The sequence below is a fragment of the Nestor notabilis genome, unplaced genomic scaffold (genome assembly GCF_000696875.1).
Source record: "Nestor notabilis isolate BGI_N333 unplaced genomic scaffold, ASM69687v1 scaffold16872, whole genome shotgun sequence".
In the NCBI taxonomy this organism is placed as follows: domain Eukaryota; kingdom Metazoa; phylum Chordata; class Aves; order Psittaciformes; family Psittacidae; genus Nestor; species Nestor notabilis.
Window position 1 is genome coordinate 2,130 of NW_009919894.1, and position 12,154 is coordinate 14,283.

The 12,154-nt window shown below is 39.9% G+C and overlaps 1 protein-coding gene across 1 annotated transcript in view; it reads right to left on the reverse strand.

The window, feature by feature from the left end:
• Nucleotides 1-416: 416 nt before the first annotated feature.
• Nucleotides 417-12,154, reverse strand: part of LOC104402546 (pleckstrin homology domain-containing family G member 1-like) — a gene marked incomplete at its 3' end in the record, with an annotated part of 104,948 nt that continues 93,210 nt past the window's right edge. The window contains exons 3-4 of the mRNA XM_010010448.1: nt 5,730-5,830; nt 417-486 (exon numbers count right to left, since the gene is read on the reverse strand). Coding sequence (XP_010008750.1) covers nt 417-486; nt 5,730-5,830 — 171 coding nt within the window. The remainder of the gene's footprint in view (nt 487-5,729; nt 5,831-12,154) is intronic.

Genomic DNA, 12,154 nt, shown 5'->3' on the forward strand with positions numbered 1-12,154 from the left:
TGATTCAAGGCAAACGTAGGTTCTCTGGTGATATCTGCAGTTAAATAGAGCAGAGTAATCTGTAGCTCAAATTACTTAATCTCTTGTTGTCCTTCCCATTATAGCCATTCCCCTTCTCCATGACTGGTGCTCTGGGTTTCCTACAATGAACTCTAGATCAACAGCTCCACCATTCCAGATACAGCTACTGAAGAAAATAATGCCTTTTTCTTGATTTTTAAAAAATGCAAATCAGGGGTAACTTCCTGTCACCCGCTAAGAAAAATTCCTTTCCTTTCCAGAGATTTGCTAACTTTTCTTGGTTGAAGTCACACAAGCTCTCAGGATTAGGCCTCTAAAGCTAATAAATTAATCTTATTCCCCCATATCACTCTGCAAATGGTGTTGTGCTGAAGACTCCTGCAGAAGCCACTTACCTTGGAAACAAAACAGTCTGCTATAGCCACGGGATCATTTTCACAGTTTTCCAAATCTTGAAGAAGTTCACTAAAAGAAAGAACAGGAAAAGGAAAGACAGTTATGGCACACCTTGGAATAGACATATATGTATATTCGGGGCCAGACAGTGCTTCACCATTCATGGCAGTGAAGCCCAAAGCACTTAACAACACAGAGTCCTAAAAAGGGAATGAGAACCTCTTTCATGCCCCTTTTCCCCCTAGATGTAGCCACTGGCATTTTTTGTTTGAAGGCAGAAGGGCACCCTAAGGAAACGGTACTCCTGCATACTCAAAAGTCATCACAATAACCGTGGATTGCTGATCTCTTAAGCAAAGCTAAGACCCTTCCTTCAGATTAACAGCTCTTCTACGATTCTCACAGTGATACTGTCAGTCAGTCGTGTAAGCTTGTATAACAACTAACACAATTTTAAACCAACAAAACTTAAGATAGCGAAGCACATGCCCTGCCCTATAAAGATTTTGTATGTTCCAGGAGGTTTACTTGATTGAGGAAAATGAGGAGATGGTCTGAAAAACACAGATGAGAACCAGGGAGGTATTACACGTACAAGAAGAATGGCAATAAGTTCACTCCGAAAATTCATCTATCTTTAGTGGGTCTCTTCACTGAAGAAAAATGGTTAGCCTGGCAAAAGATTTCTGGAAGGGAATATATAAATTCTACATGCATAAAAATAAAACCTCACAGACAGGATTTTATGATTTTGACATGCCAAGCAGGAAATGAATTCATTGTAACAGGAGCAAAGCAATAAAGGAGCGTGTTCACTGTTGTATGAAACTCAGTTCTCGAAAGCCAATTCAGTAAAAGAAAGAGTTCAAGCAGAAGAAAACCTCAGAGGTCTCTCCTTGATACAAGTAGTCTTTAGTTTTACTGAAGGATGTACTTGGGAAAATGAGAGAAGGAACCGAGTTTTCTGCCAAATTGTTTTCTGATAGAACTCCTTCCCACCCCCATCAGATGATTTTCCACTTAGGGCTACTTTTTTCCCAGTTCACAGCTGGTTCCCTGAATGAGTTTTGCATAACAGTTGCTAAACCTGTATCTGGGGAACTATCCTTTTCCCTTCTAAGCAGACACAATTTCCCTCTGTAAGTAAGAAAAGGAGTAAACCAGAAAAGTTTCCTGACTTGTTCTTTGCTTCTCTAATTACTGGAGGAAGGAAGGGAAGCAATCAGCAATCAGTCACAAGGAACAAAGACAGACAAAGACCTTAGGTTCAGTGGTCACTAAGCCACTCTGCACAGCAACAATGTAACCTCCACACCTCAATTTCTCCCTTCATCAAAATGAGAATAAAAATATGACCTCTGCTTGACACCCCACACTCATGAAACATCTTTGTGTCAGCAAAAGAAGCTGTGGCAATGGTGACCATAATGGTTACTTATAATGACTGTGTTCCACACGTGAGTTTTGGAAATAGCATCAGAGACACTGAACAGGCTCAGAGGATTCCCACTGTCTGGCAGGCAGATGTTTTTCTGATGGCTTAAGGTATGTAGCACCTTGATGGCCATTTTATTCCTATTGGTTTCCTATAATATCACATTATTTCTCCTACAGGACACAGTAATGCAACACTTAAAAACTTTATATATTCATGCAATAAGTCAAGGCTTATACAGTAAACATGCTAGTGGTTTGTGCGTTCAGCTCAAGCCCATGGTGCAAAGGCTGTGCTTTAAAAGATTTTGGTATCTATGCTGCACTCTCTTCTGTCTCACCTAGCTGTCAAGAATGGGATTGATAAGAGCAGCTGACCTCTGTAAAAATGTGTCAAGCCCAGGAATCCTGTAAAATTTAATTAAATCCTTATACTACCAAGCTGACATGTGAAAAAGCAGGGCTATGATTATAGGCTACATCTAAGTCCCTGGCAGAAGAAACAACAGAGAAAAGCATTAGTTCTCTTCACCTGAATATCCAGAGGTTTTATGCTGTTCACAGGTGGTATCACAGCTCTTGGCCTCTGTGCCTCACTTGTGCCAACCACCAGGCAGGAAGGGAGCGTGAGGGAGCATTGTTAGAGGAACTCCATCTCTTGCAGCTGAATTGCTAACAAGACTCAGACTGAGGCATGCCACAAGTTCCAGTCCTATGTAAGACCAAGTACTGAGCTATGCAGCTTGGGTTTTTGTGGGCTGGAAAAATCTGAATCTGTATGATCCTCCTCAATAGCTAATGCTAACTCATTTGGAATGAGAGACATAAACATAAAGAGACTATTTTTCATGCAGTGCATTAGTTATCTTTTCAAGTCAAATGAATAAAAGTCTCATTATAGTGTCCTTTAGGATGCTTTGATTTTTTTGGAGTACGAATTATTTTCAAGACGATATACTTATCTTCCCACTGTGGGTGAAGACTTTCAGTAGAACAAAGGGCAGGTTAGTATCAAGCTATTGACTATAGGAGGTCAACAGGAAAGAGATAAACACATTTATAGGTCTGCAAATAATCACCATATTTGCACACACAATTCAGACAAGGCACTTTTAAAATTCTTTATTCATTTTATGTCAACACTGCACCATTTTAAAACAAGACACAAGTATTTTTCTCCTCCATCTTGATCTGAACTGGAGCAAGCGAGAGATGGTAATGAGAGATGGGACATGAGACAGGCAATTTTGGTGGAATGGAAGGAATGCAAAGATGCAGGAAGAAAACAACATGGTTTGTCCTGAACCAGTGACAAAAAAATCCCCAAAACCCTGTTGATGACCAAGCACTGTGCACTATAGCCATAAACAAAATAACAGCATCTCTGAAAAACTTTGTTCTCTCAATGCCTGATAGAATGCAGCATTCAAACAAAAAATGGACATAACAAGCCCAATCTGGTCTTCATGGCAGAATACTTTCACCATACAAAGTTCTGGAAAATTAATCTGAAAAGTTCCAACTTTCATTAAAAATAAAAAAAAAAAAAAAAAATTCAAGAGAAATTTAGCCTTCATATAACTTCATTGTTATGGCCCTGCACTGTACTTTTGTGCTTCAGTAGTCACTGGTGGACAAGGATCATGCAGAATAACCTGTGTCAGCAGCACACATTACAGCTTGGCTTCTCCTAAGAACATCTGATTGTTGGTAGAAGTACTAAACTTGAGCACGTTCCTCAGCAGCATTCCCATTTCAGAATCAAGTCATGGTATCAAGTGGAGAATTTATCTTGATACTGTAGGGAATGTCAACAGGAAAGGCCAGGAAAAAAAGGCAGCAAATGCTGACTTTGAGAACACTTTCCCATTCTGAATAAATAAACTAATAGCGGGGGAGCTTTTTCCAAAGGGCAGTACAGGACCAGTAGACTAGTATATACTTAGTGGTTCCACTTTAAGAAATAGCTTTCCAAAAAGAGATTCTAGTCACAAGACTAGCAGTTACCATCCTGACCATCATTTCTGCCATTCAACACAACACGTAAAAATCCTAAGTAGTTTAGCTGAAAGAAATTCCCACTAACTGAAATGAAATTTCTCAGATCTATACAAAGTCCAAAAAAACCCAAAACTAAAACCTTTGATCATTGATTAATGGTCAAATTCAAAGCTGAAAAAAACAAGTTATTTCTGAAACTACAAAATCATGGTCAGAAAAGGCATCTGAAACTACTAACACAGAGCTGCCAAATGGACCCTTTTCAAAAGTAAAAGTAAATAAAAAGGTTTGAAAGTATGTTTAGGACCCAGAAGCTACATGTCAAGTTTTACACAGGAGGAAGCTTAATCCTTGAATCTATACTGGGATCTACAATGAGTGTTCAGTCTTACAAGCTCACAATTTCCATGTAGACTTCTAAATCAGAAGGCCTGAAATAGATTAGTAACTCACTAGAGGCTTTGGACAACTTTCCAGTGAGTTTTAACCATTGTAATGTATCTATCTCTAGAAACTGCTCTTTTAATTTTCCTTTTTCTTTTTAACCTCTACAAATCTTTTTTTGTAACTCAAATATTCTGTAAAATAACCTTTCACACTTGAGGGTATTTTTGTTAGGTAATATTTGCAATGATGCTGCTATAATTGTGTCCTTGCTTTTGAGAGGTCAGAAAACATAATGGCCAGAACTGGTTTTTTCAATCCTGTCACCACTGGTAAGCTATAAGCTCACAATCATTGCCTCAAGGCTCTAAAACAGATGGTCAGGCTACCACTAGGCATTTTCCGTCATGCTAGGCATTCAGTCAAGTCAGCTGTTGTAGCTGAAGCAGGACACAGCAGCTTTGTAGTTTTCACCTTTATCCGTAAAATCTGAATAGATCCATCCCCACGCTTCCCTTTGATACTGAATAGTGATCCCAGCAGCGGAAATACTTTAAAGTAGCTTCCCATGATGATAGAAAAACATTGGAGATGCTTTTTCACGTGAGTCCTCCATTTCAGAATCCTCTTTTGATTCAACTAAATTATCTGTTGTTCTTCAAAGATCACAATAGTTTGGGAGATGTTTTGTTAATTATAGCAAAGTTAAGAGAGCTTTTACAGGCATAACAGGATATAAAAGATGTGGGAATGTTATGCCAATACATTTCTTACATTGGTTGCATATTCAGGTTTTCCTTAAATGCTGAATAAGTTAAGTAATTTTATAGTAATGGAGGATTCATACAAAAGTAGCAGTAGCATGCTCCTAAAACTGCAGATACTGTAGGTTCCACACAACATTGCACTAGCTATACAAGCAAGAAATTCACCTTCATGCTCCCAGTATACACAAGAATCCCATCTTCAGAGTTTTGGTGAAGGTTGTAAATATACCAAATGGATACCTTCAATAAATGGAAGATACTTGAACACAGTTTGAGAAATTAATTCAGGGAGTCCCTACCAGTATAAACACTAGAAAAGCCAGACTTGGATGATGTGTACGGGTACACAAAAGGACCCACATACATATATTCCTACTATGTATAGTAGGAATAAAACAACATCTCTTTAATAAGGCAAGAATTTAATTCACAGTGGTCTTGCACCAGGCTCAGTTGGAGCCTAAAAGGGCAGGCGAGGCTCAAACACATGAAAATACCCAGCATGGAAACAAAAAAAGTAAATGAAGAGCACACTTGATTCATAAAATGAACAGTTAAAATAATCTGATTTTAGCAAATCAATCCTGCTAAGAATCAAAAATAGACCATTTCTCAATGTATGTATCTTTGCTGTATTAAAGTGATAAAAGAGTATTAGCTTGGTTTGCTCCCTCCCCATTAACTCAGGCTACTGAACTGTTTTCATTTAGCTAAATATGAATTTACCTGTTGAAACGGCAGATATCCCGTATGTTTCCAAACAGGGCTGATCGCTCTTCTGTCCCCAGGGAAAGCTTGGTCTGGTCAGTGATACAGTCAAGATAATCCTGCAAGAGCAATGAGAACAGACATTTCTTCCTTTTCTAGATCAGTAAATGGAGCTACGTTTTATTGTACAAGATGAATCTCTTCATATCAGTTTCACCTTATTAAGGTAAATCCTTCAATAGCCCCTTTGTGAACAGTCCCTCTATTATGAAAAGTGACAATACTTATCTGTTCATTGAAACCAAGAAAATAACAAAAGACTGAACACTAAGTTATACCCCTTAGATGGGACAGCCAACATTTCTCTTGCTACTGATATATAAATGTATTCAGATTTCATTTACAATGACAGTTTAATTGACTGTTTAACTGGCTCAAAGTCAAAAAATGTAAAATAAGAGACAAAGAATGTCATTTATGTAGTCTTAGTAACAGAAAACCTATATAAGAAAGAGCAGAGAGGATACAATCAACATAGGCTCAGAAAACCAACCAGTGCATTACTTTTTTATTTCTTTTTTTAGATCATAGTTAAAACAACAATGTAGAGTTTGTAGAAGGCAGATCTCACTGTATATGCGTGCACGCAATTTAGCTACACATACAGTTACATTAAATTACATTGCTACATACTCTCACAAAGATTTCCTTTTGCATTAACAAGAGTGATAGTGTCTCATCCAGAGACTTTAACTGAATAGAAAGAAGACAGCTAGAAAAACCTCAGATCAGCAGTGTTCCGGGAGAACAACTTTCCCATCTCTTTGATAAGAGCTCAGCTCCCGAAGTGTGACCTTTCATTCTGTTGCTGCTACAGTATTAAAATTTGTCAGATAAGGGCAAACAAATCCAGCAGGCTATTTAACTAACTACAACTCATAAACCAAGAAACCCAATGTGCTGCCACATTCATGAAGAAATTCTGTGGGATTATGGAAATAAAGTAAAAGTGAAAACAGCTGAAACAATGTGAAGTAAAAATAAATAAAATCCCTTAGCCTGGGGCTAGACAACGTGGTGTGGCAACCTCCCAAAAGCAACACCACATTCCATGGTGCTGCAAGGAAGGAGCCCTGCAAAATGTCAAGGAGACCATGAAAACTTCTAAGATATAACTATGCTCCAGAGTTGTAAATAAAAAAGTACTATAGAACATACATTGGCCAAGATTTATTCTCCCTGTAAATCTCTTGAAGACAAAGGGTTTGGATCAAGCATGGATCTGACTTTTGGATTTTAGATGCCCTCATAAGGAAGGTTAAGAATTGCAGCTCTCAAGTCCTCATATCCTTCTTTCCAACTGAAACAGCGTTAGCAGAGTAACAGACATAACCAAGATTCAGGTTTAGGTACCAGCAGGCTTTCCAGCCACCTCTCCCTATCTTAATGCTTAATAATCCACACTCTTCCATTACCTCCACTTACGGGTACCCCTCATCACACCCAGAAGTCAGTATTTTTTGCTGACAGAAAGCAGTCAAGCCTATTCCAAGGCAATGTTCATGTCTGTAAGAATAACAGCAAGCGGCAGTGGGCAGGCAAGCAGGCAGGTCCCCTAGTCATCTTATCTCTTCTGTGATGGTATCTGACCTGTACTCTACCTTCCCTCCTAGCTGACAGCAGCCTTATAGTCCAAACCTGTCCTTGAAATGTATCTGTGCAGTAAGTATTGGAACCGCATCCCTGGGACTCACTGGACTTGTCCTTGGGTTTTTATTTATACTCAGAAGCAGCAGAAGAGTAAAAGGTTCGAGTCATTGAGGCAGACGCAACTGCAGTGAGCGATATGCTAGGTCAAAGGCAGAAGCAGATGATACAGTCAGGGCTACTCCTGTGATGGTAGTAAATAAATAACCTTTTCTGCCCACTAATTCAAATGAGCATATAAAAGCAAGGCACAGAAATGCTCCAGTGGAATTGTGACCCTCTGAAAACCTTTTTAGAACTGCGGGAACACTGCAGCACCCTGAGCTGGTATGAGAGGGTGGGCTGCAGAGGAATGAAATCATACAATAAGTAACTCCACACAGCGTTTTTATTTAATAAAGAGGAGTTCCTTTCAAATTCATTCATCTCAGCATAGTTAGAGCTTGGGTTTCTTCAAAATAACAAACAGCCCTCACTATTTCCACTATTGCAGTGTTATGAACATAACCTGGTTTGTGTTCCCTTTGTCCTCTTTTCCTCCACATACACATACTCTTCTCAGTCTTTTACAAACTCTTTAGTAAGAAGGAGGGAACCAAGTACTTTCTAATGCTCCTGCCAAGCAGCAGCCTGAAAGTGCTTTGGCAGTTTTCCAGCATCTCCATAGCATATGCCAGTATCAGGTTATCCCACACACCCGCAGCTTGTGTTCTCATCTGCTGCAAGTTCCTAAAGACTGCACTTCAGGCCCCCTCCTCCTCCCAGCGTTAGATAAGAAACAATCCAGAAACTAATGGTTGGATCTGTGCTTACCTGTAGTAAACAGACTGCTGTTTGCTTAAAACACTTGGGATTCAGAGGTACCTCGTAACTCGTCTCATACTGTTAGGAAATCGCACAGGATTTGGGGACTGCTTTCATGTTTTGGCTTTCTATTTTTGTTAATATTGCTGACCTAAGGCTTGTGCAAGTCTGACAGCTACAGACATGCTTACTTTGCTGTTACACGTGTAAGTGGATACCTGAGCTAGACACAGACTGTCTAACATGGCACTGACAGTAGGGCAGTTACAGCAGCAAAAAGCTTTAGATATCCCCGTTCATGTGAAAAAGGTAGATGCTGAACAGTCTTGGCACAGTGGCCTGATGAAGCTCAGGCACAGTGCAGCAGCACACCTCTTGCACTGACTCAGCAAGTCAGGCACTTCTGGTTATACTGCTTTATAGAGCATGTGTGCTCTCATAAAGGCTTCATGAACCCATCCAGAAAACAGATGCAATACTGGCATATAATGTCTTCTGCAAGGACACCACCACAGGCAGATCAAAGCTACCTAGCCATTGGTTTTTTCCTAATTATTTCTCAGCAAATGGTACTTTGCCCCCATGGTAGTCACTGTAACCTCCTGCAGTGTATCAACAGCTGTTACCATCTGAAACCATAATGAAGGTTTGGAGCTACAAGATAACAGTGCAGACTGCAGCCATAATAACACAGTACAGAAATCAATGAAATTTATCAGAGTCCCAGCCTTATTCCACTTTTATTTTTTATTGTCAGCATCTCTGGACCCTCTGTCGGCACTGAATGATTTGTTTATAACCTTTGCCTTCACCAGCCTTTTATTGCTTCTCTGCAGTTATGGCAAAAACATTTACCTTACGTTACAGGAGGAAAAAAAGGCTTACAAATGCCAGTCTCCTTAGACTGATTTATGGAGCAAGGCTTGCTCTAATGACATTGCACAATTTTTCCATCCTATTTCCTTAAACTCTCCAAAAAGAGAAGTAGAAGTGTTCTAACTAGAAGAGTCTTGCCAGACTTCTCTGCCTTCCTTGATGGGTTTAACGTTCACCCGATTTGTCTTTCATCAAACTGAATCTGCAAGAAGGAATGTCTGTTAGACGCTGCATGTCCTGACTACTGTCTCCTCCTCCATAATTACACAAGAAAGCTCTCTAGAGGAAGAAAATTATGACAACACTAACCTCAGAGGCTAAATAAATATATTGATTTGAAATGAAACTGTCAAGAAAAAAACGAAAATGAGCAAAAATATTTTCACATATCAATCCGTTTTCCATGACCAAACTTTAGAAACTAAACACAAATTAGCAGGACATCTTCCTGTAGCACCCAGGTTTCCCTTTGAAAAAAGACACACGTTTACCTTTCATAATAGACTACAAGCTGAAAAATAATAAATCAGCCATTAACGTGGTAATGTTAAAATTACTCGTTAAAATGAGTAATGGTAATGTTATCATGGTAAAAAAATGGGCAAAAGCCACACTGCCTTGTGAAACAAAAATCAATTTTTACCTTGCCCTTCAAGAAACATATATACTAGAGAAGTTCTTAGTAATCCGTTTACAGGGCAGGACTGTGCATATATGGATATCAACAAAGACAAACAAAATTGTTGAAAGAGCACTGTTGTTGCATAGATACACCTTTACCCAGAGGCAGGCACACAAGACATTGAAAATCTGATTAAATATCAATTAAAAAAAAAAAAAAAAGGAAGAAAAAGAAGGATTCCACCCACCAGGAAACTTCGCTTTCCAGTGCCTAAACACAGGCTGCAGGAGACAGTAAAGCTGCTGTATGTCTCTGGACTTAAGCAACATGCTCTTTGGCTCAAGAGATGAGGACTTACATCAAGAAAACTCAGTATCTGACCAAAACATGCTAAAAATCAGGTACTTAACAAAACTCAAAGGACTCCCAGTGTTGCAGCTTGAGGAGGAATATGTAATATTAAATCAAGCAGAACCTAATCCAGGTAGTGCCATAACATCACTCAGACCCCATTTTTCTGATAGTCCCTAGATCTGTGCTACTAGTATGGCAGGTTTTACTCCTAGGTGCTATACCATACCCATGGCCATATTTTTGCCTGACTCCCCTCTACCCAGCACAGATGTACATGGCCCAGATCAGTTGGTTTAGCAGCCTTGGCCACCCAAGCATTACTTCTACACCACTTTGAGGGAAAGGCAGCAGGCCAGAAGGAAAACATGCCACAAACTGGATCCTTTTTGTAGCCTGCTAGCTAGAGCCATGCTGGCCAAACTGTTTACACATTTGTAACCAAAGACAAAGCTGGGCAACAGTTATATGACAGAATAACTGCTATAACATGCTCTGTGTTGCTAATTCTGCCAGTTACATAGATAATTATGTACCAATTCTCCTTTTGATTGATTTTTTTTCCTTATTCTTTTTTCTTATTATTTGTTTGATTTATCAATTTATCCGGCATGTACAGCGACATACTCTGAATGCCTTGTGGGTCAAAAAATAGCATACTATCCACAACAGGTGGCCAAGGATGCTGAATTCTGGTCAGAGCAGCTCACTGCAGCTCTTTTAAATTATTTAAAGTATAGCTGTATCCTGCAAAGCAAAGCTGCAGGATATCCTTCCCATATCAAAACTTTCTGTCAGGATTTCTCCTTAAAATACTTAATTGTCTCTGTTGTTATCACCCTCTGTGGTAGAAGAAGACAAGCCCACTATGTGAGTGCACATCTCCTGTAATCTGCACAATGGTTTACTTGGAGACACCTGTAGCAAAATATTTCATGCAGCCAGATTTAAACTTGACGCATTTCTGACTGCTTTCCTCCCCACATCTCTCTTCCATATCCTTCCTCATCAGTCTCTGTAAGCAGTCAAACCTGGTCACATACCTATAGGCAGCCTCATTTTGACTGAAACCATCCTTCCCCTCTGAGAGTGAAAATGCTTGCCCAATTGCTCTTGAAACCATTTCACACCTCCCATCCCATGTCAAAGCCCCTGCCATTTTCAGCCCTCCAGACAGCCTGGCACATCCCCATGTGGCAGGCAAAAATCCATGCCTGTCATGGTAACTGGTGCCCTTAACCTCCCACTTCTGAAACTCCCCTGTAGGAGAAACAGAAGTGGTAACAGCTTTGTTTCAGTGTCTTACCTATATTGATTCAACAGACAGCATTTACAAAAACTCTGCCACGATGGTAGGAATTTGCAGTTATCTCCAGTTCCCACATGAGTTAAACAACCACTAACCCAGGTTACAAGTAACAGCCACGCTGTCATACAATACAGCTAAACATTTATATTTAACTACAAGCATATTTTTAACTGTAGATACAGTTTGAGTGCCACAAAAAACTCAGAACCCTATTTTATTTTTGCTACAGATGTCGCACATTAATGATGCCAGTAAATCAAACCTCAAAAAAATGCTAGCAATGCCCACCACACAGCTTCTCTACCTGTACAAACAGAACCTTAAATAAAGAAGAAATTTCTGCAAGCGTGTCTTTCCACTTTCTACTTTTAGTGCAATATGGGAAGAGGGGAGATGGGGAGTGGTATTTGGTGGTGGTTTTTTTAAGACATCTGAAGCTGGAAAACCCTCACATCAGCCAAGGGACAGAGAGGTCTGAAAGATCAGCACCTGTCTGGGGCTATGCACAGCACAGCACAGCCCTGCCTTCAACTGACAGCCAAAGCGAGGGTCTTTCTGAGAGCAACACAGACTTGGAGATGTGGCCTCCTCTGCTCACTACAGCAATGGAAGCAGAAAGCTCCTGGGCTCCATGCACTTCCTACCCCCCTTTTCCATTCACTTTATGTCCCTAAGTACCTTAATCATAGAACAGTTACGGTTGGAAAGGACCTGAAGATCCTCTAGTTCCAACCCCCCTGCCATGAGCAGGGACACCACGGGATAAACCATGTC